This window comes from Chironomus tepperi, unplaced genomic scaffold (assembly GCF_022539635.2).
Source record: "Chironomus tepperi strain 1889 unplaced genomic scaffold, CSIRO-AGI_Ctep_v1 contig_376, whole genome shotgun sequence".
NCBI classification, from domain to species: Eukaryota; Metazoa; Arthropoda; class Insecta; order Diptera; family Chironomidae; genus Chironomus; species Chironomus tepperi.
In genome coordinates this window covers 3773231-3800419 of record NW_027226498.1, presented here as the reverse complement: position 1 = coordinate 3800419, position 27189 = coordinate 3773231, and the positions used below count along the sequence as shown (strand labels likewise).

The 27189-nt window shown below is 29.2% G+C and overlaps 2 protein-coding genes and 1 long non-coding RNA gene across 3 annotated transcripts; all 3 read left to right on the top strand.

The window, feature by feature from the left end:
- Positions 1-589: 589 nt before the first annotated feature.
- Positions 590-3722, top strand: LOC139096213 (phosphoenolpyruvate carboxykinase [GTP]-like). Its single transcript, XM_070647909.1, has 2 exons — positions 590-847; positions 1591-3722. The coding sequence occupies exons 1-2, from the start codon at positions 816-818 to the stop codon at positions 3524-3526; spliced, it is 1968 nt and encodes a 655-aa protein (XP_070504010.1). The 5' UTR covers positions 590-815; the 3' UTR covers positions 3527-3722.
- Positions 3723-4402: 680 nt separating this feature from the next.
- Positions 4403-6756, top strand: LOC139096170 (uncharacterized). The gene is made up of 3 exons (XR_011544929.1): positions 4403-4720; positions 6068-6592; positions 6647-6756. It is a non-coding gene; the product is annotated as an uncharacterized lncRNA (long non-coding RNA).
- An 8766-nt stretch (positions 6757-15522) lies between these two features.
- LOC139096179 (ras-related and estrogen-regulated growth inhibitor-like protein) lies at positions 15523-18695 on the top strand. Its single transcript, XM_070647860.1, has 6 exons — positions 15523-15589; positions 17673-17729; positions 17807-17883; positions 18011-18192; positions 18276-18465; positions 18530-18695. Exons 1-6 carry the CDS (start codon positions 15526-15528, stop codon positions 18593-18595), a joined length of 636 nt encoding a protein of 211 aa, XP_070503961.1. The 5' UTR covers positions 15523-15525; the 3' UTR covers positions 18596-18695.
- Positions 18696-27189: the final 8494 nt, after the last annotated feature.

The window sequence follows — 27189 nt, the reverse complement described above, 5'->3', positions numbered from 1 at the left end:
ATTGCGTAGTGAAGTATGTTCGCATTACGTCCTATTAAACGTGGAACCGCGTTTATAGTCATCGTCATCTTAAGCATTGAAAATAAATAATATTTACTGTGCATGTTCTGTTGTCTGTTGTTGTTTACAAATACTGTTTTAATGCCAGTATATTCGATTGTGTGACGTATTTGAAAAGTCTGGTGACATCTCTTGTTTAACTTTCATAAAATGTTAGGAATATGGTAGATGTCGTGTGTAAAAAATAACCGAAGAAATGCATAAAACGAAAGGAAAAAGAAAAAAATTATCCGAGATGATCCACGAAGTTGCTAGAGAAGTTCATTCAACGTAGAGCCTGACATAAAAAAACATAACAGAACAGTAAAAAACACAAACACATTTAATGATAAACAAGAACATTAAATAAAAATAAAAAAAATTGGAGGCTCGCCTGCTTTCGGTTGACGAAAATTTGCCCCCTCTCGGTTATCTGTACAGCTTCGTGTTCGTTTCGCTTCTATGTTATTCTACATTCGTCGTCAAATGCTGATAACGATGATTTTTTGTATATAAAAGGCGATCCATACAGCAGACTATTCATTAAAAAAACTCAATTCATAAAGTTAAAATCTTATAAGAGAATTTCTCGTAAGAAGTCTGAGAATTCTAGTTATAAAATGAACATAGAACTTTAACTAAAAAGTGAAAGTCCACTGAAAATAAAAAAGTTAATTTAAAAAAAAATCCTAAAGAAAATTTCGTGTGAAATTTAAAAAAGTTAAAATCAAAATTTATTTGAAAGTTAAAAGAAATTCGACAAAAATCAACTAAAGATGCCTCAATTAATTGAAAAAATCTACTCACCGTAAGTGTCAATTATTTTAAAATTTTGTTAAATGTTTGAAATTTAAAGGCTTAAACTTTGAATCTTTGGAAAAAATAAGCTATTGTTATTTAAAAAAGCAAACAAAGAAACCTCATGACATATATTATGCCGGTCTCTCATTTTCAAACAATATTTAGTCAGACTGATCATATAAATAATAACTGATTACACTTCAATTTTTAATGCATTTAATCATAAACAAAAATAATTGTATTACTTTTCTCAAATTTTGATTAAAATTTGCAACAAATCCCTAAAAGCCACATTGAATTTGTTCAAAAAAAGTACATCATTGAATAGTGGCGTTGTTTCAATTTGAATTACAATGTTCGTCATAAAACATACAACAACAGAAAAGTACACGAAACATTCGGGACAGACGAAGTAGAAAGTAGACACGCGAATGAAAAGGAAAAGATGATGCAATTATGCTCAAAATTTAATCCACTATATTTCATCATCTTTTAGTCTTGCTTCTACAATATTAATTCTGTTTAGAATTTTTAGAATGAACTTGTTTTGATGATACAGGATACTCCTTTATCATTCAAGTTTAAAAATAACTCAGAAGTTTAATTTGTATTGTGAAAATGTCAACAACTAGGGGCTCGTCTGTTTTGTAAATTTCCAGTTATTTAAATACCAAAAGCTTTAAAATCTTGATTATCAATTAACAAAAAATACAGGATCAATATTCTAACAACAGCTTTGTTTTTTTACAGATTCCAAAAGCCAGTTGTTGGTCATTACTTATCATCAACCACAACAACAGCTCCAAGCAAATTCAATAACATTCGTGGCTATAATGTCGTTAATGGTGATATCAGCAAGCTCCCATTAAAGGTCAAAAACTTTATTGAAGAATCAGTAGTCTTGTGCCAACCAGATCGCATCCATATCTGTGACGGAAGTGAAATTGAAAATGAGATCCTCATCAAGTCATTGTTGGAAGCTAAAACTATCATTCCATTGCCTAAATATGAAAACTGCTACTTGGCTCGTACCAATCCAGCCGATGTAGCTCGTGTTGAAAGTAAGACTTTCATCTGCACTGAACAACGTGAACAAGCTGTCTGTACTCCACGAGCTGGAGTTCAAGGAACATTAGGTAATTGGATCAGTCCAAAAGATTATGATGATGCAATCACGAAGAGATTCCCTGGATGTATGAAAGGCCGTACCATGTATGTTGTTCCATTTTCAATGGGACCAATCAGTTCACCACTCAGCAAAGTTGGAATTGAAATTACTGACTCACAATATGTCGTTTGTTCAATGAGAATTATGACAAGAATGGGTTCACTTGTTATGGATGAAATCATCAACAAAAATGCTGATTTTGTTCGTTGCCTTCACTCAGTTGGTATGCCAGAAAGTGGAAAAATGGGCATGGAATCATGGCCATGTGATCCAGAACGTGTAATCATTCTCCATAAACCAGATAAAAATGAAATCGTCTCATACGGAAGTGCTTATGGTGGAAATGCTATTTTGGGAAAAAAATGCTTTGCATTGAGAATCGGAAGTACCATTGCACAACGCGAAGGATGGTTGGCTGAGCACATGTTAATTCTTGGAGTAACATGTCCAAATGGAACTAAAAAATACATTGCTGCTGCATTCCCTTCAGCATGTGGTAAAACGAATCTCGCTATGATGACACCAACTTTACCTGGCTATACACTCGAATGTGTTGGTGATGATATCGCATGGATGAAATTTGATGCTAATGGTCAACTTCGTGCTATTAATCCAGAAAATGGATTCTTTGGAGTTGCTCCAGGCACATCAGCAGAAACAAATCCAAATGCTATGGCAGCTTGTACCAAAAATACAATTTTCACAAATGTCGCTTATACATCAGATGGAGGAGTCTTTTGGGAAGGTCTTGAGGACACAATCCAACCAGGCGTCACAATCACAGATTGGTTAGGAAATCCATGGGAACTTGGTGTTAGCAAAACACCAGCAGCACATCCAAATTCACGTTTCTGTGCTCCAGCTGGCAATTGCCCAATTATTGATGAAAAATGGGAAGATCCAGAGGGAGTTCCAATCTCTGCAATTCTTTTCGGAGGACGAAGACCACAAGGTGTTCCACTCATTTATGAAGCTTTAAATTGGCAACATGGTGTCTTCATTGGAGCAGCAATGAGATCAGAATCTACAGCTGCTGCTGAATATAAAGGAAAGGTTATCATGCACGATCCAATGGCAATGAGACCATTCTTCGGCTACAATTTCGGCAACTACCTTAAACACTGGCTCGAGATGGAAGATCAATGTAATCAACTCGGTGGAAATATGCCAAAGATATTCCATGTTAACTGGTTCCGTAAAGACAAGAATGGAAAATTCTTATGGCCAGGATATGGAGAAAATTCAAGAGTTATCGACTGGGTTCTTAAACGTATCGATGGATATGATTGCTATCAAGAAACACCAATCGGCCTTATTCCAACTCCAGAATCACTTAAACTTGACAATCTCAAATCACAACTTAATTTGAAAGAACTTTTCTCAATAGAACGCGAGTTCTGGCTCAAAGAAGCCGAAGAGATTCAAACTTATTTTGATAATCAAGTTGGCGATGATTTACCAAAGAAAATTCAACAGCAACTAAGTAATCTTAAAGAAAGGGTTGAAAATATGAATTAAGATAGACTAGAGCATTGAGATTAAGATATAACACAAAAAATGAGAAAATATGCAGGTTCATATTTTAAGATTTAAGAGAAAAAAAAAAGTCGTTTCTGATTTAGTACATAAGATCTGCTTTAATTTGTAATTTATTTTAGAATGTAAGATAGTTAAAAATAAAAAATTGACACAAAAAAATTTAAAGAAAAATTAACTTTTATATTTGTTTTTATTTATCATAAATAAATATCTGCAAATAGTACAATTTTCAGATAAGGGAAGAGTGAATCATATTAAGGCAAGCCATTGCATAATTATTTTAATCTTTTTGAAGAATTTCTCAGGAATAAGTAATTTTGCATATGAATGTTATAGGAATTTCCTCAGGAATAAGTAATTTTGCATATGAGTAGTTTCTTCTACTCTAGCTGCTCAAAACTCATATCATAGCAACTTGAATCAAGACGTTGAAACAGAACTTTTATTATAAAGAAAAATATTTTGCTAATTCATGAACGAACTCTCAATTTATTAAAATATAAGCGAATGTGTTCATGATCATTGAAAAAATCACTTTGAGGGTATCAAAGTTCACGATAGGCTTATCGTCACAATATTATTGAATCAATGAAGGTTTTGTCGCGAAAACAGAAAATGCCTGTATATGATCTATACGATCTTTATTGATATAACTGAAACTCAATACAAACAGGAAGAGGAAAATTCTTTTAAAAAGAATGAAAATATTGTTTGTTGATTAAGTTTGAAAAAAAATATCGTGTGATTGAATTATTGTTAATAGCAATCAATCATTAAGGGATTAAACCATACAATTTCTATTATATTATGTCTAAAAAAATTTTGTAGAACCTTGAAATTGTATCATCACTATAATAACCTAAGGTCATCAATTGGCATTTTCTCTGGAACGTTTCCTTAAAATTTGTCATTAGTCGACTTTAGGTCTATTTATTAATTAAACATTACATCAAGTTGTTCACTTGAAAAACAAAACTAATTTTTTTTTTAATTTTAGGTGATAATTTAAAACTACGTAAACATTTCGCAAAGAATTTGAAAACAATGAACTCATGGAATACAATTATATAATTTTCTGAAGATGATATACTATGAAACTGTATTCAAAAACGCATATACTAATAAAAGCACACTAATGCTGAAAAATTAATTTATCGAACCCGAGAAACACAAGTAAGCTAAACGTCATCACAAGTAAATCCTGAGAATCTCATAAAGTAGAAAGAGGTATTAAAAACGATTGAATCGTATGTCAAACTTCAAAGTCGGTTTTCTCCTACTAGTTTCTCGGAGAATTTACATAAAATAAGCACATTACGTGCATAAAAGCAATAATCATTAGCGAGTAAAAAATCATTTAATAATGAAAATTTTAAAATTCATTTGCTTATTGTTCAGTAAAATGTCAAACATTAAAAAAATAAGTCCCTATTTAAAATGTCTAGAAATATTCGGTCACCAATATTTTAGACTTTCTACATTAAATTTAGACTCAAAATTAAAATTTGCATCCAAAAATTATACAATTTATTTTATATGTCGTGTAGTTTCCTTTATGGCATCAGTTGGAATTGCATGGATTAGTGTTTATAAAAGATATCAAAATGAGTCACTAGAAGAAAATATTTTTGGATATATTTTCAAGCTTTTGCTAATGATCCTGACCACACTTAAGAGCGTTTTTGCTTTCATCGAAGCATTTTTAAAAATTAAAAGCAATAAAAAGTTTTTTGTTATTTTTGATAACTTTTGGAAATTTTTAGGGAAAAATTTTGACAAAAAATTGGAACTAACAAATTTAAAGAAAAATATCTTACATAGGTTTTTTTTAATTGTTATTGTTGTAATAATATTCATTATTTGGGATATAATTGTCCAGAAGACATGTCCAACATTGCAAGAACTTTTAAAATATTTTATTTCCTACACCGACTTGATTACAACTTATTTGATTCTTTTCAAAATTTGTTTTTATGTTGATTTAGTTTACACGAACTTAAAAGCTTTGCTTGACACTTTATCAAAAGTTTCAAATGTTAATGAAAGAATTTTTCGTAATAATATTTATAAAATAAAGCGCGGCTACATTTTCATTATTGAAATGATCGATGAGCTTAACAACTTTATGTATGTTACAGTCAGCTTATTTACAATTTGTGAATTTATGTGGATTTTGATGAATTTTTATGACACTTATCGATTGTATTTAATTGGAATTAAATTTCAACAAATTTTTTGTAAGCTATCTTGAAATTAATTCAAAATCGTTCAAATATTGCGTAAAATAAGAAAAATTCAGAATGTTTTGATTGCTGGTGAAAACTTTTAGTATTTGTAATATTCAAACGATACTTTAAAGTAGAGGTCGAAATTGACTTGCGTTTTTTCTGATGGGATTTATGAAAAATCATACAATTCATACAATTTTCCATCGGTTTTAAACAAACTCAATTTGGCTTCGATCGCTGCTTCTACTTATTTACTAAATTTTAATTCATATTTTTTTATTAAACTTCTTAGTTTCACTCCTAACGTTTGCTGTTGGAATATTAGTACTTGTATTTTTGACGATTGCCTGTCAAAATTGTGAAAATATAGTAAGAATTGATTTTATTAATGAATTAGTCATTTATGAGTCAGTTATCGGTGAAATGACATCCGTGGTATAAATGAAAGAGCTTTGCGTTCCAAAGGTCCTGAATTCGATTCCAGATCATTTCTAATTTTCATGGTTCTAATTCTATTTCACTGTTCTAGTTACGAAGCTTGGTTCGTGTGTTGGGTGCAGTTTTGAGAACTTTTGAACAAAATGTGTCTCCGCTGTTATGAATACAAGAATATATAGTATCTTGGTAAAAACTTGACAATAAATTTTCATTTTAGGTTTCAAAATTTATTAATACTCTTAACAACATTGAAAATGAAGTGGTTTTAAGCAAACAATCTCAAGAAGCAATCAGATTGCTCTACTTCCAAATCCTTGAACAGCCAATTGCAATATTCGGACCTGGATGTATGAATTTAAATAAAATATATCTCGTTAAAGTAAGGAATATATTTTTTTTAAATTCAGGATCTAACAAAATGTTTACGTTTCAGATGATAATCTCACTTTTATCGTATGCTGTTCTCTTCATTCAATTTCAACAATAAGCATTAGTAAATTAAAGTTTTATAATTATAAAAACTAGTAATTAAAAGTATTGGACTTTTTTGATATAATTGCAAATTGTATTCAAAATTTAAATGTTGCTAAGTACATATTATCAGCAAATTCAAATTTTTTATTAAGTTTCAAAATCATATTTATAATTGAATGTTAGAAAATAATTAACAAACTAACATGAAATCAAAGATATTTCATTACATTGGCTTTTTATTACAATAAAAATAAGATAAAATCAAGAAAAAAATTAAAAGTTCCACGATATATCTGGAAATATCACACATGTTCATAAGGGGCCGTTCACTTATTACGTTCGCTTTTTAGGGGGAGGGGGGTCTAGGATTTTGTAACAGCCTCAACCAAAAAATTTTTTTTGTAACGACATTTTGTAACGAGGGGGGAGGGGGGTCTAGAAATTCGTTTTTTTGCGTAACGTAATAAGTGAACGGCCCCTAAAGTATTAAACTAAAAGAATTGTTATTTGATTTCCAAACATTACAAAATGATTCATAATCTTAGATGGATTTTGATTAGATTTTTATTTATGAAATTAAAAAATTAAAACAAACTTATTTAAACGTAACTTACTTTGCTGACCGTAAAGATCATATGTGATCCATGGACTCTTTCAGATGGCGTCTAAAACTGACTCTATCGCTGGCTGCTTTCTGCCAATTACCAATACCAAATGCATCACTGTCCCTATCAACTGGCTCTCTCCAAGAGTTCTTTGGACTCTATATTATAGAATTTTCGTTATCAATACAAAGTTTTAGAAAAAATAATCTAATCTTTTGATAAACATAAAATATTCAGTTATTTATTAAAATCTGACAAAATCGTCGCAATGAATAATAAAATTATTACATTTCAATATTAAAAAAAAAAACAGAAATACGAAAAAGCTTTTTAATTGTGAAATAAGAAAAAAATAAATCTCAATTTCATGTTTGAAATGTGATTTTAAAAAGAAGCAGAGAAATGCAACAAAAAAATACAAAGAAAATTTAAGAAAAAAGCAGAGAATGAAAATAAAATTTGAAACATAACATTGTCATGATATGATATATTCAGTTATATTGCACAAGGAATTCTTTTGCATGCAATCAATTTACTGTATTTAACAAAATTGTAAGCTTTGGCAATACAGGATTGGAAACTTGATGATTAATATAGAATTTTATGCAGTCGTTATTAAACGTTTTGTATAATTTTGTACTTCGTTACCAAATTGTTACAATACCGACGCGATTGCTTCGAGACTCGACTGGGAAAATTTTCTCATGCTCTGCTTCTCAATGATCTGAATTGATCTCAACAAAATGATGAAGATGATCTGTAAAAGACTTTTTAGATTTTTTTCATTGGTATGTACATGATGAAATGTTTCAAATGTTTCATGCAAAGTTCTCAACCCTTTCGTAGCTAATTTAAGACATTTCCATATTAATGAATCAAATGAAAGAAAATAAAGTACAGAAAAACTGTAAATAAATACAAAACTTGATTACAGTCTCAAATTTAAAAAATCCAAAAATAATGCAGGCAAGAAAGCAAACACAAAATAAATTTTATTGAGAATTTCAAGTTGTTTTACCGTTGAACTTGATCAGCATCAATTAATTATTCATAAAAAATATCACAAAACAGAATGAGAAGAGAAGTTTGAAGCAAAGTTGTTGACAATAAATAAAATAATGAAGGTTAACTAACCACAAAATTGCAATTTAAAACCGAATGAGTTGAATAATGACGTTAAGAACTGTTCAAGCTTCAATCTTTCACCTGAGTTGAGTTTTACTTTAAGTTTGCTCATTTTACCGTGCTTTTTTCCTATAAAACTTATTTTTGTTTCTCTCAACTGAATCAATCGCGGTAAACTCAAAAAATAAAATTCTCACTCTCTTTTTTTTCAATCCCGCCAATAAATCCATCCATATTCATTGTCGTTGTGCCATGCAACTCTTTCTTCAGACAAAAAAAAGTTGCAAAACTTTACAATTTCTTTACATCACAAGAGAGTGAGAGAGAAAACGAAGAAAAAGTTACATTTAAAGCCGATTGTAAAAAAGCAGTCTGTTGCGGTTATTCGATACATCAAGTCGTGCTGCCATCAGGTGAAACGTGAATTGAAAAAAAATATTCAATTAAAGTTTTGATCATAAAAGTTTTTTTTAAATCGTGAAAAAATTTTATTTGTCTTCAGATATCTTTATGGACTGGTAACGTGAATGCTTAGAAGCATGATTTAATAAATGTGTCAACAAATTATTTGGCGACAAAAAAGTGCATTAACTGATAAGACTGGTGGACTGAAACAATTAAAAAAGTAAATGAGTTTAGTTGACTTTATATAATCGAAATGTAAAGAGTTTAAATGTAGTGTAAAGTTAGTGGTAATTATTGTGGTTTAAAATATATATTTTCATAATCTTAAAGAAAATCAACAAACAATTAAGAATAAACAGTTAGATTGATAAGTAATTGAACAAGAACTCCAAGTGTTATTCAAATAAAATTGATAAAATTCTAAAAAATAACTGTATTTAAAAACTTCTTATGTTCTCATAAATCCAAAATTCTACATAAAATCGAATAAAACTTTAAAATAGTTCAAAAATTATAAGAACTTGTTGATAAACAAACTCTTAAACACAACCGCACGTGAATAACAACGTTAAAAAAAATCTTGCTCTTTTCGAGCTATTTCAACGCATTTTCACTTTAGCGATCAGCATTTGATTTACAAATAAATTTGAAAATTTTGCAAAAAAAATGCTTGCAGCAAAATTTTAACTTATTATTTACAGTCTCGAGTGGACAGAAATACGTTCGTACTAGGAGGACTTTAATTTGTCATCAACTAGTTATCACGTGTTATTGTGCATTTGGCAGTTTATTGCAAGATTTGGTTTTTACGGGTTTTTACCATTAATTTCGTAACGAAAAAATTAGGTACGTTTGTAATTATAAGATTACGCATTACTTTTGTAGTAAAATGTAATTTTCAGTGATAGACAAGTCACTTTCAAATTCGTAATACAAGATCAACAAAACACTGAAATGTTAAAACTCATTAATTATAGTCCATGAAACAATATAGTCAATAAAACTATGCATATTAAAGGATTTATGTCATTTATGGTTTTTTTTTTAAATATATATAAAACTATTAATCGATGTGTGCTATTCGGGTTACAGAACCGATCGATACCGAAATAATTCGATGCTTCAAACGAAAGCTCTATTTTATGTTTGTTGGTCGAGATCGAGCGTCACACCTTACCATATTGGCCAGCCAATTGCAAAATGAGAATTTAGAAAAAGTTAATTTTGACTTTTAATAATTGAAATTTTAAAATGATTTAAACTTTTTGAATTTTTAAATCTAAGCAAATACGTTAAATAGAAATTCTTTTGTGAATTTTGTCACATGTTGAACAAATTTACATTTTTAATTATTTTTGTTTTAAGTTTTAACAAGCGCTTGAACGTGATGATATGTATAAACATTTAAATCTATAGCACAAAAGTATTGACCCTCAAACTAAGTTTGCCTCAAAGTTAATTTAAAAAAAAACTTAGTTTTATATTAAAAACGTTTTTTATAAAATGGAATGAGAAAAATCGAATTTTCCTAAAAAGCTCTTACTAGAACTTCTAACAGTATAGTTATATAAATAAACTTGGTTATAGCTTTTTTTATAGCAAAATTTTTTACATAACAAAAATTTGTTATTATTATGATAAGTACAAATTGGTACAAATAATTAACCAACAATAATAAAATCTTATCAGCATCCTTTCATCAATTTGAATTTTAAGATATTTGATTTGTTTGGATTTTTGTTTGCATATATTTGTTCAAAATGAATGTGGTACATTATAATTACACTCAATTAGGAACGTAACCAAGAAGAAGATGAATTTGGAGCTCGAAATTGATTCACAGAATAAGAACATCGTTAATAGAATATAATTTTTTTATTCAAATTCAAATTTTTTCTTTGTTTCAAATTAAAAAATATTAAAAACTTTTAAATTGAAGGATTTAAATTAATTCAAGCAAAACAATTAATTAAAAATTAAATGAAATTAACTAAAAGCAAAGCATGAACAAAATGAAAAATGGATGCACTAAAATTTAATTTGTGAAATTGTAGAAAATAATTTATACATAATGTGATTAATCTATACAATTAACAATTTTGTTTTAAACACGAAAAAATAACAAGCATTTGAAAATTTTGCAATATTTGTTTGTTGAGAGCTGGAATGAGATTAAAAAAATTTAAACGATTATTTAATTCATTTTGGGGTCGTTCACTTTTTACTTTCAGGGGGGAGAGGGTAAATGCGATTTAAACGAGCCGATAGAAATTCCATTGTTCATTTTGAAAAAATTCTTTTATCCGATGATTCCTTAATTTAAATGAAAAGTTGTAAAGGTGTGCAGTGAAAAACAAAAAGTTGTCTACCACTGCAAAAGCGTTTATAAATTATACAAATTCACAACTTTGCAAACTTTTGATATAATGAATTATATAATGTTACAATAAGGCGCCAAGTGTTAATAATTTCACCTAGAGAATGCCGTATTGACCCCTTTATCATCTTCCTCGTCTATTGAATGAATCACAATCATAATAACAACATCCATTAATAGTGGTATAATGTTAATAATTAATATTTATATATATTGTTTAATAGAAAGTCTTTAATGTATTTTTTATAGGCTTTAAATATTATAATTGGTAATAACTCATCGATGATCATGAAAAACGCTGTTATATAATGTTATTGAGTGTGTAATGAAGAAGGTGATAACCACATAGTTTGTCTAGTTAGATAGTTATGAGAATATATTTCCTTTCATTTACCATTAGACTTGAAGAACTAGATATCCCACTAGTCAAATAAAAGCCCATAAAAACCTATTATTATGGCCTTTTTTAAAAAAAATTATGTTTCTTTTGCATCTATTTAATTTAGCAATTAGAATCAAGAAAATTTCAATTGTCATGGCCCCTAAAACAATCTGTTTATTTGAATTTCATTGAAAATTACCATTGATGCACAAGTAGTGTCATTTAAAAATATAAAACAAAAGGATTATGTTTATTTAAATTAATTAATTAAAAAAAAAAAACATTGAACTTTTCATGCTTAGTAAAATTTTTATTTACTTCATTTTCAAACAAAAATATAAAATAAGTATTTAACAAAAAATAAGTTATTGATTTATTATAGTTGGACTGTCACAAAAACCTTAATTATTTGTTAAAATATTAAAAAAATAATAATCAGTCCATCTAATTTGTTAATTATTGTTAAGTTCAAGATTATTATGAATTTAAAACATGTCACTATAACAATGATAGGCAACATGTATGTGGTTTCGTTCGAGGCTTATCACATGTTTCGCATCACTTCTATTTTTTGTTTTAATCTACTTTTAATAATTCCAAATATGACTATATATATGTATATTCGATAAATCGTCGACTTTCAATGATCTCCTGCATTTATTAATTCATCTTCTCTTGGTGAGAGCCTAGAAACACAATAAAATAAAATAAATAATCGGCAAGGTAAATAGCAAAAATTGTTAAAAAGAACAAAAACAAAACAAAATTGCAATAAACTTTTTATTAAAATCAAAAAAAAAAATCCTGTAGACACCGATTTTTTTTTGTATTTTTTTTTCTTTCTCTTTCTCAATAAATTGAGTCGAGTTGTTTATTGCATCGAGAGAAGACAACAAAGAGTAACCAGCAATGATAATTTTATTTAATGAACATTAAAGTGTAAAAAAGTATCCAGATATCGAAAATACAAAAATAATAAAATAATGAGAGAGAGATAGAGAGAGAGACGGTGAAAGTAATTTGAAAAATCAAACAGTGCTTCAAGTGCCTTTTCAAGCATATGTATGCATGAATAAAATGTATATTACATCATCATCCTCACAAGCATGGAGACGACCGATTGAGTTTTAGTGACCCTAAACATTTTTTATGTCTAAGCCGAAGATTTATTTATATTTATAAATATTGGAATTTTTTGAATTAAATGCATTTCTGCAGATTTTTAAATACAACATACAGGTGTTGCTGCGTAGTTCATAATCGTCTTAACGCAGCACGATTTGCATGTACCTTTATAGCAATTTATTTTCTTTTGTTTCTGTTACTTAATCAGTTGTTCGTTAGATTTATTTGCTGCGTACGTTGCATGAATATGTAAATATAATTTCGCCTTGAACACTATAATATAGGTGGGAGATAATGCCAAAAATCTGGGCTCAGGATGACTTGATTCTGACCTAAAGTCGCCTTACTTCAGATCTAGTCTGGTCATACGATTTTCATTTCGATGTTCTATATGATCTTATGAAAATTTTTTCCAAATCTAAGGAAAATAGAAGAAACATTACAGTAGTAGCAACAGAAATGAAAGAAAGAAAAAAGTAGCTAGTTTATGTATATGCACTGTCTGAAGTATCTTACATAAAAATATTAAAGAGAAAAAAATTGTGTAACGAGTTTTATTTGTGTCTGTACTTGGCTAGGCTGCCTGTTCATATACATATTTCATGAAGTTTGTTTTGCATACTCAACTTATTTTTTGTCGTTTTTTGCTTCAACTGCTTTTCATAATTTTTGTTATTTCTACATATTTTACTGTTTATTTCTCGCACTCAATTGTTCTCTTTCGTGTGCCATTTAAGCTTAAAAAAATTAAATATCAACACCAGTAATAAAAAATAAGAAAAAAAAAATTCATTTCCTATATCGAGTGCATCTTTTTTATGTTTAATAAAATTCCGATAAATTTATTCAATTCAGGCTTAGTATTTTAATATGCAATTTGACGCATTCTCGTTCATTTTACACATTAATGCTGGTCCATAAATATTTCATCTCTTGAATTTTTATATGTGAAAAGTATGTTTAAAAGCGTCTATTAAAATATTGTTAATTTAAGCGTGATTCCAATAAGAATTTCCCCTTAAAATAAAATTGAATTTTCTATAATCTTTCAATAATTTTTTTTGTTTGATTCTAATAAGAATTTTAACAAATTATTTATATAATATTAATATTATTTATTTATTGAAACTGAAGAATTTCTTGACTTTTCTTGAAGAAGTTTTACATAGAAATTTTTAGATCTTTACATGAAAATGTAGAGGTGAAATTATGAATAAATGCGGCATTTTAAAATTCAAAACTTTTAACGGTTTTTGACGAATTCTGATTTTTTTTAACAAGCACTGTAAAAGCATTAAAGAACATTGTAGCTTTTGTTAACAAAAATTAAAAATTGTTAATTATTATATTGCGTCTTTGTTTCAAGACTCTTTATGATGTCTAATAAGAAATCGTTTAAAATTTCGCCATGATCTCTTTAAACATCTTCAATTTTAATCTTAATAAACCTATAACTCAGCATGGTTTATTATTTTTATTTTTAACAAAAAAAAAGTTGTAATATTCATAAAGAAAACAAGTTTACTTGATTGCAAAAGAGAAAAAAATGAATTTTTTCGTTTTTGCTTGTTTCATTGAAGAATCTTTGACTCTTTCATGTGCATTGTTCGAAAGTCTCTCTTTTTTATTGCCACTTTAAAATCCAAACAAACGCGTTCACCGAGAGCACAAAAGTTGTATTTTTGCACATTTCTGGGATATTATTAATAATTATAATGGGCACATTATTCATGGCCGTAGTATGGTGCCCTTTTCAATTTGGCAATTAACTGCCATGTAATGGAATTTAAGTCATTTGACTTTCAGTTTTCTACCACTTTTGGCTTCTCTCTTTTGAAAATTTCCGTAAAATCCAGAATAGCCAATAAATCAATATCTACTTATCATGCTTGATGGGGTTTCATTCTAGTTCAGTATAAAAAAATGCAATTACAATAAAAAAAAACTCAATAGAAGCAACAGAGAACGATCTAATTCATCAAAAGCCGTTCGAATGCCTTAACACTGCAAATAAATCATTTTTGACACACCAATAACCCCAGAGACTTTAACGCCATTTATAATTCTTGTGAAAGTGAAAACAAACTCTCAATTTTATTTTTATTACTTTTTTGCAATTCTTAAGTTGTTTCTCGAATATCGTACTCGAGTCTTGGCTTGTACTGCTTACACTTTTCGTGGATTATTAATGGAGAATAAAACCTGAATGACAATAATAATTGTGAATATAGCAAATTTATGAATTGCAATATCGTGGGATGTTTAGTTGTTTTATGGACGATTTTTTAATGATTTTTAGTTTAAGTTTTATTAATTTGAAAAAGAAAATCTTATTAATTAATTCAGTGTTTGGTCTGATTATGCTTCGATTCGATTTGAACTTTTTGCGAATGTAAGTTATAAATCGACTTAAATTGGGCAAATCTCACTTATCCCTAAAACCAAAAGCGCGTGATTGTTGCTCTCAGTTTACTCTGCACTTGAAAGCACGCTCTTTTCCAGCTAGAGTTATAATTTAAAAATCCAATTTTATTTCATGAGAATAAAGTCCACATAGATAATTAACAACCCAACCAAGAAGTCAACCAATATGTGGACATTCATAACTTTTTTTAAAAAAAAGAAATAATAATGCTTAGCGCATGTCAAAAGAGTTGATAGATGTTAACAAAACTGACGTTGCAATAAATTTATAATAAAAATACTAACAACAATAATTTCATTTTAATGTGAAATCTGACATTGACAAGAAGTGAAAAAAAATTTTTTTTTCAAAGAATTAAATTTCTCAAACTTAAGAGAATTAAAAAGACTTGAAGATGACAAATTTAAGCAACAAAATTAAAATTGCAATTCTTGGAAGACATCAAGTTGGTAAATCAGGTGAGTGACAAGACTTTTAATTGGATATGTTCACATTTCTCATCTTCAATCATATCTGTTGATCAAATGACAATTATGATCATTTTATGCTGTCGGAATTGTACGATTAACTTTTTTTATAAGCTCAGTTTAATTAATGTTAGTGAATTAAAAGATTATCAAGTCTGTCAAATGGTCTGCAAATGAATTTTGCTTGAGTATTAAATCACTACTGTGCTATATGTCCACAAGTATTGTATTTCCTGATTTCTTTTGACTTTGCAAATAAATTGTAATTTACATAGTTGAGCTGATGCTTTTACCGAGTTTTTAAATAACCGTCATGTGTCGATTAGAGCTTGAAGGAATTTACTAATAAGAAATTTTTGAAATAATGGAAGCATATAGATTGACTTTAATTACAACTTAAGTATGCAGAGATATCAGCACTTTATTCTTTTAGTTACTAATTCAGAAGTATGGTCTCATACCAGAGGCGTAGCACGAACCCCTCCTTCCTTCGAGAATTCAAAAATCGTTTCTGTCTCATATGTAAGTGCATATTCTTCAAATATCATATTATGGTCAAATAGGCACCACATACCTCTTTAGAACCATAACAAAACCATCTTCATTTGGTTTAATTCCTTAATTTTCTAATAACTTGAATTAATGAATGCAGTCATTATTCAGTTTTTTACTTGTTATGATAACAATTTCTATTATAGCTGCAAAAGCAAAAAAATTATATGAATTCCAAATAAGCAATAATGCACGAGTAAAGTTTAAAATGTAAACATCGAATAAACGATGAATACAGAGGAAGTTGCCACTTTAATTCAAAATATCAAAATATTGGCTTATTTACTTTTCTAAAGAATTAAATTACTTAAAGCGGAATGTACACGAGTGTCTTAAATTTGTCATAGTTCGATATTAGTTTTGAAATTTAATTAACAATTGCTCAAATCTTTAGTCATTTTAAAGTTTGAATTAGCAATAGTATGTTATGCAGTGCAGGACAAACTTTTTATGAAATGGCACACCTTGTTACTAAGCTAAAATTGAGCTAAGAACAAAACTGCACACTGCATTCGCATCACTGATGATGTACACAAATGTGCCGCGGCGTACACGTTGTTCACCACTGATGTATTGTAAAAACCTTTCCAGGTTTTACAAATTTATTTTATTTTGCCTTAAATCCTAAATTTATTATTTCAAAACCAATCCATAAACAGCTCATAATATAATTGGGATTATACCATTTGACAAAAATATTAAATATTCAAAAACAAGATCATGTTTTTATGTCATTTAAAAATAAATGAAACCAGTAACACTCACGAATTGGCAACATAAAATGAAATTTACATATATCTGTTACCAACAGCAATAGCATCATTGACCATTAGTTCAATGACCGAATTTGTTTTCTTTCTTAACATGATTAATTGCCGAGTCATTGAAACTCTTACATAAAATCTTTATTTTGACTGCAGATGAGGCGAATTTTATGTCTCGGCACATGAATGGTATTTGTGGTTTTTGTTTTGAAGATTATAATCAAAATATTAAGGTTGCTGTTTTTGGGTTGTGTTATTTAATTATGTTTTTGGAGGCTTTAAATATAAACTGGATACATTTTGAATGAAATCGAAAGTTTTGCTATATTTAGACCTGATGATTTTGTAAAATGCTGATAATCTAAATGTTTGACAATTTTTTAACCTTTTTTTATATGCAATCTTTTTTTTGAAAAGTAAAGTATAGAAAACTTGGAAACAGTCGATTTGACTCAAGTCAACCTTTCAATACAAAATCCGAGTCTACTTGGGGCTCAGGAAAAAAGACATCAAAAAATAGTCATAATGACAAGATCAACTTTTGTTTAAAAAAGTGGTGAGCAACTTTTGTGTGCCTTGACTCACCTAGTTGGAAGTCTCGATCGAAACCGAACACAGCATACGGTTTATGACAATTCCAAAATAATTTGTCGGTTTATTAGTGTAACGCGGCACACAGATTGTCCACCATATAGTTTTAATGAATCATTTTCCGGTTTATTATAAAAATTAATGGAATTTAAATCGTTCGTTCATAGCCATAACAGTTCGTTATCTGACGAAAAGGTTTATTGGAGAATATAGTTCAGCACACGGTAATAAAAAAATATTGTTAAAAAGTTCATCAATTCAACACCTTTAAATTCTCTCTCATTTGTGTCATTTCTCGCAGATTTCCTGTACAAGCATACTGTTAATTTCGAAGAAAATCATGTTCCTGTCGAGATTGAAATTTTGGACACATGCAGCGTAATATATATTTTTTTATTAATACATTTTTATTAAATTGATTTCTTGCAAACTTTCTCTTTCGACATGTCAAAATCTTTGCAATCTTTACTGCATTTTATTTCTCTTTTTTCTCTCTCTTCTATAGAATGGCTGCTCATATGATGACGTTTTTCGCTGGGCAGATTCATTCCTGGTCATTTACTCGATCGTTGATCGAGACTCATTCCAAGAGGCCGAGAAATTGCTAAAGAAAATTTCCAAGCTTAAACTTCCGTCTTATTACACAGCACTCATGTTGGGTAATAAAAATGATTTGGAGCATTCAAGGTTGGTTATGGGGATTTTTTTTTTAAATTTCCGAAAAATGGAATGAATATATAATTGATCTTTTATTTATTTTGTATTTAAAGAACCGTCTCAGTATCAGAAGCACAAGAGGTCTCATTAAATTATAATTGTCAATTTCTTGAAGTGTCAGCAGCGGAATCATATTCTGGCGTTCAATTGGCATTCCATTCATTATTAAAAGAAACACGATCGTCACAATTGCATCGAAATTTGCCAATAAGAAGAAAACTTGGGGTCAATAGCGTCTCAAAAGTATGAATTTTGGTTAGACAAAAGCAAGCAGAAAAATTTTTAATTTATTGTTTCATTTTTACAGGCTTTGGGAAATATTTTTGGAAAGAATAGCAAAGCAGATCGAAAGAGACCATCACTAAGCATATGAATAGGTCATAGCTGCAAAAATTGGCGGAAAAAGAAGATATATCGGTGTAAATTTTTGTAAATACAATGAAAATAGTTTCTAGTCTCTTTTTTGAGTTAAAATCCGTTGCGTAAATTCAATAAATCACTCATTTCTCTGTAAATTATCCAATTCGGCCTTTTATTGTTGGTGACCTTTTGTTGTTTTTGTTACAAAAATATTTTTTTCTTTCATTCTTCTGTTGGCACAAGAAGGAAATAAAAGGTCGCAATTTAATAAGCTGGTTGTGGAAATAAGCGCATTTATTGCAAATTTAATAGTTTGATGACTATTATTTTTAGTTGATGATATTAAATCAAACGATAGAGCCAGCTTTAGGAGTCATCTAAGGGAGGTCATAGATCATAATTGATCTGAATCGCCAGCGAAGTAATTTGCCGTTCACTTATTACGTTATGCAAAAAAACAAATTTCTAGACCCCCTTTCCCCACCTCGTTACAAAATTTAAGGCCTTGGCGTCGATTACTCCGGTGATGTTACGATATAGGTCCACCATTGGTAAGGTGCAAAGGTACATCTAGTAAGGCAAAGTAATATATGTCCTGTACCGATGGAACATTGGTGTTGTGCGAATGATGCACCGGTAATACGGTTTAGTGATTAGACAAACTGCAAAACATATTACACAACTTCTGAAACTGATAGCATCACAAAAGAAAAAAATTAAATTTTATTGTGAAAAATTGTTCCAATTTTAAATGTGACAATAAATTGCCGTTGATACTCATCGACCCTTCTCTTCGGTCTATTTACGTCTCACTTCTTGTTCCCCCTTTTTTCTGACATTGGTCAGAACAGAGAAAATCTTTTTTATTGTCTCAACTGTGACCTCTAACTAATGAAATTCTCACTCTGAACCAATAATATTTTTAATGAATTTTAAAATCATTTTATTTTTTTGGCAAAATGTGAGAGATCAACGGGATATAATAAAAATAGTTTTTTTGTGTAATAATAGATTTGACCCCTATTGAAAGTAAGAATTTTCCCACTTCTTTGAATATATTTATTGTTTCCTTTCATCATGGTCTGCCTCGATGTGATTTCATTTTACTGGACATTTAATTTATCACAAAAAAATTTTTTTTTTCACTTTAAATAGATTAATATCTTTTATAGACCAAATGTCCATAATAACGTGCAATAGTAACAATAATCGCAATCAATTTACACAAAACGTGATTTTTTTTCAGCTTTAAAATTTTTTTTGGATTGAGAAATATTTTAACAGATTTTTCATTTTACAGGGCATGTATTAGTATTTACAACAGATGTTAATTTGACTCCTTTTCGCTCCAACAGTGAAACTATAAACGGTTAAGAATTTCATAAGGGTTTTTTTTATAATTTTGCTTTTCGTTCTATTTATTTATCAAAGAATGATACATCGAGTCAGTAGTAAATATGAATTGAAGGTGCTAATTCAACCCTAACATACAACTAAACTCTTTCATTATATCGCCCGAATAAAACAAATGAAGAAGGCTCATGGACCATTTGAATGCCAAATTTAAGTGGCATCAATTTGGAGTTAAAAAAAGTTTTAGCGGAGCATTCTTCATTTATGTTGCTCGGGTCAAAATCTACCTAAGCCTTTATTTCAAAAACAAAGAATGTATAAAAAAAAAACATAAAAATGGGTCATAAAAGTGGCAAAAAATCCTGCAAAAATTTTATTACAGGCATTTTCTGTGAGTACCGACAGATAAAAAGTAACTTCTAAGAATTGCAGTCATTTACTTCATAATTTCATCATAATATTTATTACTTAAGTATCTTTGTCTACAGCAGCCTGAAAGGATAATTAGGAGCATTTTTTACCCTTTTTTAAGTTATTGGTGGTCATAAAACAATTTTTTGTTACTGTACATTTAACAGTTTGTTGGTATTTCTTTGTTTTTACAGATTTTTTTGCTATAGTTTAGGTGGGATTTTCTCTAAAGAATTACAGGAATCTTGCTAACGGTAATACTTTTATGAGCAAAACGGTTAATGGTAGTAAAATGATGAAATGGGTTAAAATGTTCGTAAATATTTTTTTAAAAATATACTTCTCAAAATAAACATTCTTAAAATTTAGACTTATTTTATAAAATACATCTTTTGCCATCTACAATATCAGACTTAAAGACTTTATTAATGGGAATAAAAACATATATTATTCTAAATTTCCATCATAAAAATAATCACACACATTAATTCATGCTTTACATCCCTCCATTTTTTAAATCTAATTTTTTATTATAAAAAAAAGTAGGCATTACATACTCTTAATAACAAAAGTACCTTCCCTCCAATCATATCAATTACCCTCGAATAAAAAATATGAGCAGTAATGAAATATAATACAATCGCTGTTTAACCCCACTTGACTCTAATAATAGGCTGTCTAAATTGTATAATAATCATATAATGTGTGAACAAAAAAATAAAAACATAAAAAAACACGCAGTGCGGTGCATAAAAAATCAACCCTCGACTATTTTTTTAGATGCAACAATTTTGCCTTCACTTCCTCTCTTTAATTCATTTGATCTCTTTAAATGCATTTTTTTAAACACATAGATATTGAAATGCAATACAGGTATAAAAAATCTGGATATACTAGAAATGTCAGATGACAGGTGAGATTTTTTATTTTTTCAAACAAAAAAAAATAAAATCATCTGTTTTTTGCAGTTTTTATGGTTTGATTTCTTGGTCGATTTTTCTTTTTTAGAGGACTTACCTGAATACCTTCTGAAATTTCTTTTGCATTAAAAAATACGCCTGCATGTCCAATATATCCGATGAGATATTTGATGCTGCAATATGATCAATAAGATGACAAAAATCATTGATTTGTAATGAATATATTGAAAAGGATTACTTGGAAAAAAGTGAGTGGAAGTAGAGTAAGAGATTTTAAAAGACTTTTGGAGAGATTACAGTTGATGGACTTATCCGGTTTGACATGTTTGTAAAAAAAGTATATTTTAAAATAGCAAAAATATTGCATGGTTCTGCAAGTATAAAAGCCAATTAGCACAAGTCGGTTATTCGATCCAAAATCCGGTACCAATCCATCGAGACTATGATATGGTGCCGGATTTAGAACCACGAAAGCATTGGGGCTGAATTTATGATCGGCCAACTGGTTTGTTATATTCGGGAAAAAGATGACTGTTAGACCAAAAGCAATATATTCATTCCATTCAGAAATTTGATTTAAATTATTCATTTAAAATTATTTTCGAAATACAATTTTAATGTTTATTACTTACCTTCTTTCTTATTTCTCTGGCCTAACTCAGTTGCACAAAAAGCTGGTTGTATTACCGGCTTCAATCTGTAAATTTCGAATTCAAAGTGTAATTTTGCTTCAATCTATGGTTTGTTTCCAAGAGTTCTTTGATCATCCATGATCTCTTTTATCATCTATAAAATAGGATTTAAAAATTTTATTTAATGAAGCCTCTGTAGATCTTCTACAAGCTCATCGAAGCCTATTTAGTTTGATAAATATTTGATTCCTATGTTAATATTTATTATTCAGAAGTATAACATGTAAAAAAAGATTAAAAATATCTATAAAAAATTTCAAAAAAAAGTGAAATTTTTACATCCTCCAGCCACTTACATACATAGTTAAAAATGATTTTTTAATAAGTTTTTAACGAAATTTTCTTTCTCTTTCAGCATTGTAAATCATTTTTTTAAAAAATGTGAAGAAAAATCAATTAACATTCCAGTCATCGTGCCATAGACTAAATTAAAGCATTCATTAATATACTATGAGTCTAATTTGTGTCACTCAAATGTTCCTTAATGACATACTCAAGAAAATAAAAAGATAGTTTGTAATCCATTTAAGGAATCTAATATTCTTTATATAAAAAAGTGGCGTAAAAATTTTTTAAGGATGATTTTTGAAATTTTTATTGTAATAATCGCACAGTCATTCAATCTTCTTATGGTTACTTATGGTTACTATTATTCTCAATTTGTATCAGCTTGATGCCAAAAAAAAAAAATACAAAAATTGCCATTGATCAATGAACAGACACAACAGATTGCACATTTTTTCCGATCTATTAAAAATTAATAAATAATCATCATGTATGGGAGTCGGAGTAAATTTAATGTCTGTGTATTGTGAAGAAAAAAAAGATACAACGGACAAAAATGCTAAAAAAAATAACAAATAGACATTGAAGGACATAAATATTTTTGAAAAAAAGGAATGAAAAAAATCATCATCATTCATATTTGCAGTGTGTGCCTTATTTTTATAGAGCTGTTTTCGTGGCAATAGGTAAAAGATTAGTAATTTGACTACTTGTCCGAATCACTAAATTTACAGTTTTATCAATTCGACACATTTTTTTAAAAATATTATTTTCAAAAGCTCAGGCAATGAGCATAAAAGATATAGTAACATTACTCCAAAACCTAGAAGCGTTCTCTTTGTATGTTGGGGTTCGTGGCTCTGTCACCTAGTTTGTAGAAATTATCTGTCTGCACACTAATCTGAAATTATTTTATCACTGTTCTACACCAGGTATATTTTGAAGCTCCTGATCACTATTTTTCTGGTGGATTCCAACCATGGTCGGTGTAATTAAGAAACATTTTTTTGGCAGGCTTTTTACGAAATATATGTCCATTCCGTTCTTCTTCACCTGATTAACCTTTTTAATATCTTGTTGACCTGCTAATTGGAGAAGCCTTTTTATTTAAGTTCTTTCAATAGACATTCCCCTTTGAATACCTTATTAAAAATGCGTCTAAGGCCTTTTATTCTCAAATCGCTCTTTATCAAAATCCCATAACAAACCGTTCCTACGCACAATTTCAAATACAGTATTTTAAAGCAGAAAAAAAATAAAATCATGCATCTGTTTGATTATTATTTGCGTGAATGGAATTGAGCATTAGGCTGAAGAAGGATCGTGAAAATGATAAAAAAAATTGATAATGGACCATGAAAAATTTCTCAACAAGCAACAAATCAACAAAATATATCCAAACGTTAATGACCATCAGCTTTAACAGACCCATAAAAACTTCAAAATTTTGTTTTTCTGATTTTTATCACCCACACTTTATAAATTATGTTTTGAGACCCTTATTTTTATGATATGAGATTTAAAAAAATTTAAATTCACAACTTTTTGATTTAATTAGAAAAAGATGTTTTGTATTAACATTTATTAGGTAACTCAATTCTCGTAGATTTAAATCCAGCCATATCCAAATTTGCTTCCTTTTTTGGAAGTTTAAAAACTTCAACTGTTTGATGCACCAAATAAAACCATGATTATATCTAACAGCGACGTTGGATTAAGAGACGAGTCAGGAATTTGTAGTGTAGCGGGAGAAATGGAGAGGAGAGCTACAAGATTGCCTTAAGATTGTCAGAACGGATCTGAAAGTATAACGTGACACCCACAGAAAATCGCCATATTTAGACCAAAATTATCATATGAAAAATGATAACTTTATAAAAATGATTTAATTTTCCAATGCTACATATATATATTCACAACCTAAAAAATCTTAAAACAGATTTAAATGCTCATTTAAAAAACACAAATCCATACTTTATATGTTTCTTTAATTTTTTTACATGTTTTGTCATTTCATCAATGTTCTTAATAAACCATACGTTTAAGTGTTCTTATAACATCAGCAGCAGCATCACTAAAAGTATCATATATATCAATTTTAAAGTGACCGGTGGTTCCAAAAAAATCTTTTCAATTATTTTTCTTTCTTTTCTCTTTTTTTTTATTTTGTCAAAGGACATTCATAAAAATTTACAACAAAAACTGGCACACACTGAAAAAAAATCTGTCACGTACAAAAAAAAATGTGTAGGAACAAAAATTATTATTAAAATGAAATAGAAGGTTGGCATGAGGCTTAGGGTTTTACAGCTCTCGAGAATATAAAAATTATATCGATGTGCATTGACTACCCCCAATACGTACAAACGGCAATAACATGAAAAGGACCAGTGAATATGCGTATGGAAATAGAAACATCTGTCCATCCTGAACTAAGCTGAGAGTTAAAAGGCCACAAAACATTGGATATTTCTTTTATATTTTTTTTCATAGAATTTTTTTCAGCTTCCAATTCAGTCACTCGTTAACACATTTTTAGCGTAAAATCGACAGTGTTTTTGTTGTAATTTTAAAATCGATATGTCCGTTTTTGTATGTCCATTTTAAGAATGTATGGCTTTTTTTGCACATCCTAGTCGAATTCATTGTTTTGATTACTTTTTTGTTATTTAAGAAAAATTGATGACATCTGAAAAGAGAATAGTCTATGATTTTTATTGATCAGCTGTAGCATAACTGGTAGGGAGTCGGATAATTGGTAGGATATCTGATATCTATGCTAATGATCTGGGTCAATCTCAGGAAATTCTAGTCAAATTCCGTTGCGTTATTGCTGTTTTACCCAATTAAATTCGGACGCACTTCATCAAAAAATTATAGCTAGATATTTAGAGAAACAAGCTTGCTATACTTCTCTTGGTTGGAATCCACAAGAGAAAAGACGTCCAACTGCTCATGGACGTGTACAGCATGGTGTAGGGCGGTAATAAAGGAATCCCAGTTATATGGCAAAACAGAGGATTTCCACAAGCTTTGTGATTCAGCCAGCAATAAAGCCCAGCATTTTGTAGCAACTTAGGCTTCAAGTCTTAACATGGTTTCAGTCAGTAAGTAAGTATCTTAAAATACATTTATCAAGCAATCATTCCATTTTTTTTTTGAAACTGCGTTCATTACAATATGCCTTTAAAAACATTTTAACTTACTCATATGTCTCAAGACATGCAAAATAAATATGAATTTTATGGGACAATTGGGTTTCATTAGACAGACAGAAGTCAGATGTGCATTTTCCTCAAAAGATATACTGTATTTCATCTATCGAATGGATAATTATTATTACCATTGGCATAAGAGGAAGAAAAGAGGAATGAAAAAAGAGAGGGACATCGAGAAGTCCTTATGCAACTTCTTTTATTTTGTCTTTTTTGTCAATGCTCAAAGGAGCATGCATGATCTCTAACGACCTTTACATACTCGTCTATTACACACATATTGTCGTACTTTCTATGATCTTAAGCTGTGATCTCTATTGACACTTCGTTGACATGGAAAATTTTACGGTATGCTAAATTTCTACTGATCAGTAAAAATGCGATAATCAGGAATTTAGACAGCATAATTATCTGTACAAAAATGAGAAAGGAGAATAGAATTTTTTGATCGTTCCCATTAACACGATTATTGAAGATAATCTCGGTACTTAATTTTTAAATGAATGAATAAAATGATTTTATAGCGCGTGAATTATGGATTGTATCGTTGAATATTTAGTATATTTAATATCAAAGATTATGCATCATTATAAAAGAAATATTTGCATTATTGTGATTTTACGAACCGGAAAAAACACGGCATAGAAATGACCTAATATCCGACCTCGGCCAACTTGACTCTAGTCTGAGAATAAGCAGACTTCGATGGTTGGATAGAATCTCTATTAAATAAAATCTTTAATTCCGACTTTTTTGATGGTAAAATAGCTCATGGACGACCAAAAAACACTAAGAAGGAAACTGTTGAAATAGACAGTATTTCAATGGTTTTGAAAATTGTCAAACGGAGGTTAGCGAAAGAGTCAGCTTTAGCCGCCATTGGATGATTTTATCTTCCCATTAGATCCTTATCAGGCTGAATTACCATAAATTATAGTACCTCAAAGTAATTATTATTAAAACCATTGAAGAGTTAACAAACCATCGCTTATTCTCATAATTTTACCTAATTAGGATAGATAGATACAAAAATAGAATCAGTAAAAGTTTCCACCATCTAAAGACAACAAAAATCCCTTAATAAATAAATGTTGACACTAAAAGCGAAATAAAAATAACAAAATTAAATACAGAAAAATCCATTAATTGGGAAAGGATGCTTTTAACTCTGCACATTTTACATCGTCTTCCTGAATATCCAATTCTCAAATTTCAAGATGTTCATCATCTCTTGAACATTTGACCCATAAATAAGGAACGAAATTAATATGCATATTTAAGTAAAAAAGGTCGCTGCTGCTGCATGTCTCATGACACATTATAATAATATGTATAAAGCCCTTCCAATCATCAAATAAATACATAATTTAAATATAATAATTTAACCACGTGTCGAGACGCAGCACTTCTTGATGGAATGAAATCTTCCCTCTTTGTTATTTCTTTTTTAAGGAAACGACTTTATGGGGTACAAAGAAGAGCACAAAGAAGAGAAAAGGAAAGAAAAAAGCATAAAGATTTGTTTTTGAGGGTCGAGAAAAATATTTCTTAGAAAAAATTTTACATTAAAATTTCTTGGCACGCGTATTCTTCTAGATGACGACAGTGGAGGGTCTTTAAAATTTGTTGTACTTCATTTATCGTATGTGGCTGAATAAGGAAGTATTTTTGAAAATTTAAACACCCCGAAAAAATGTCAAATGTCATCGATTGTTTAAAAATATTTTTGTT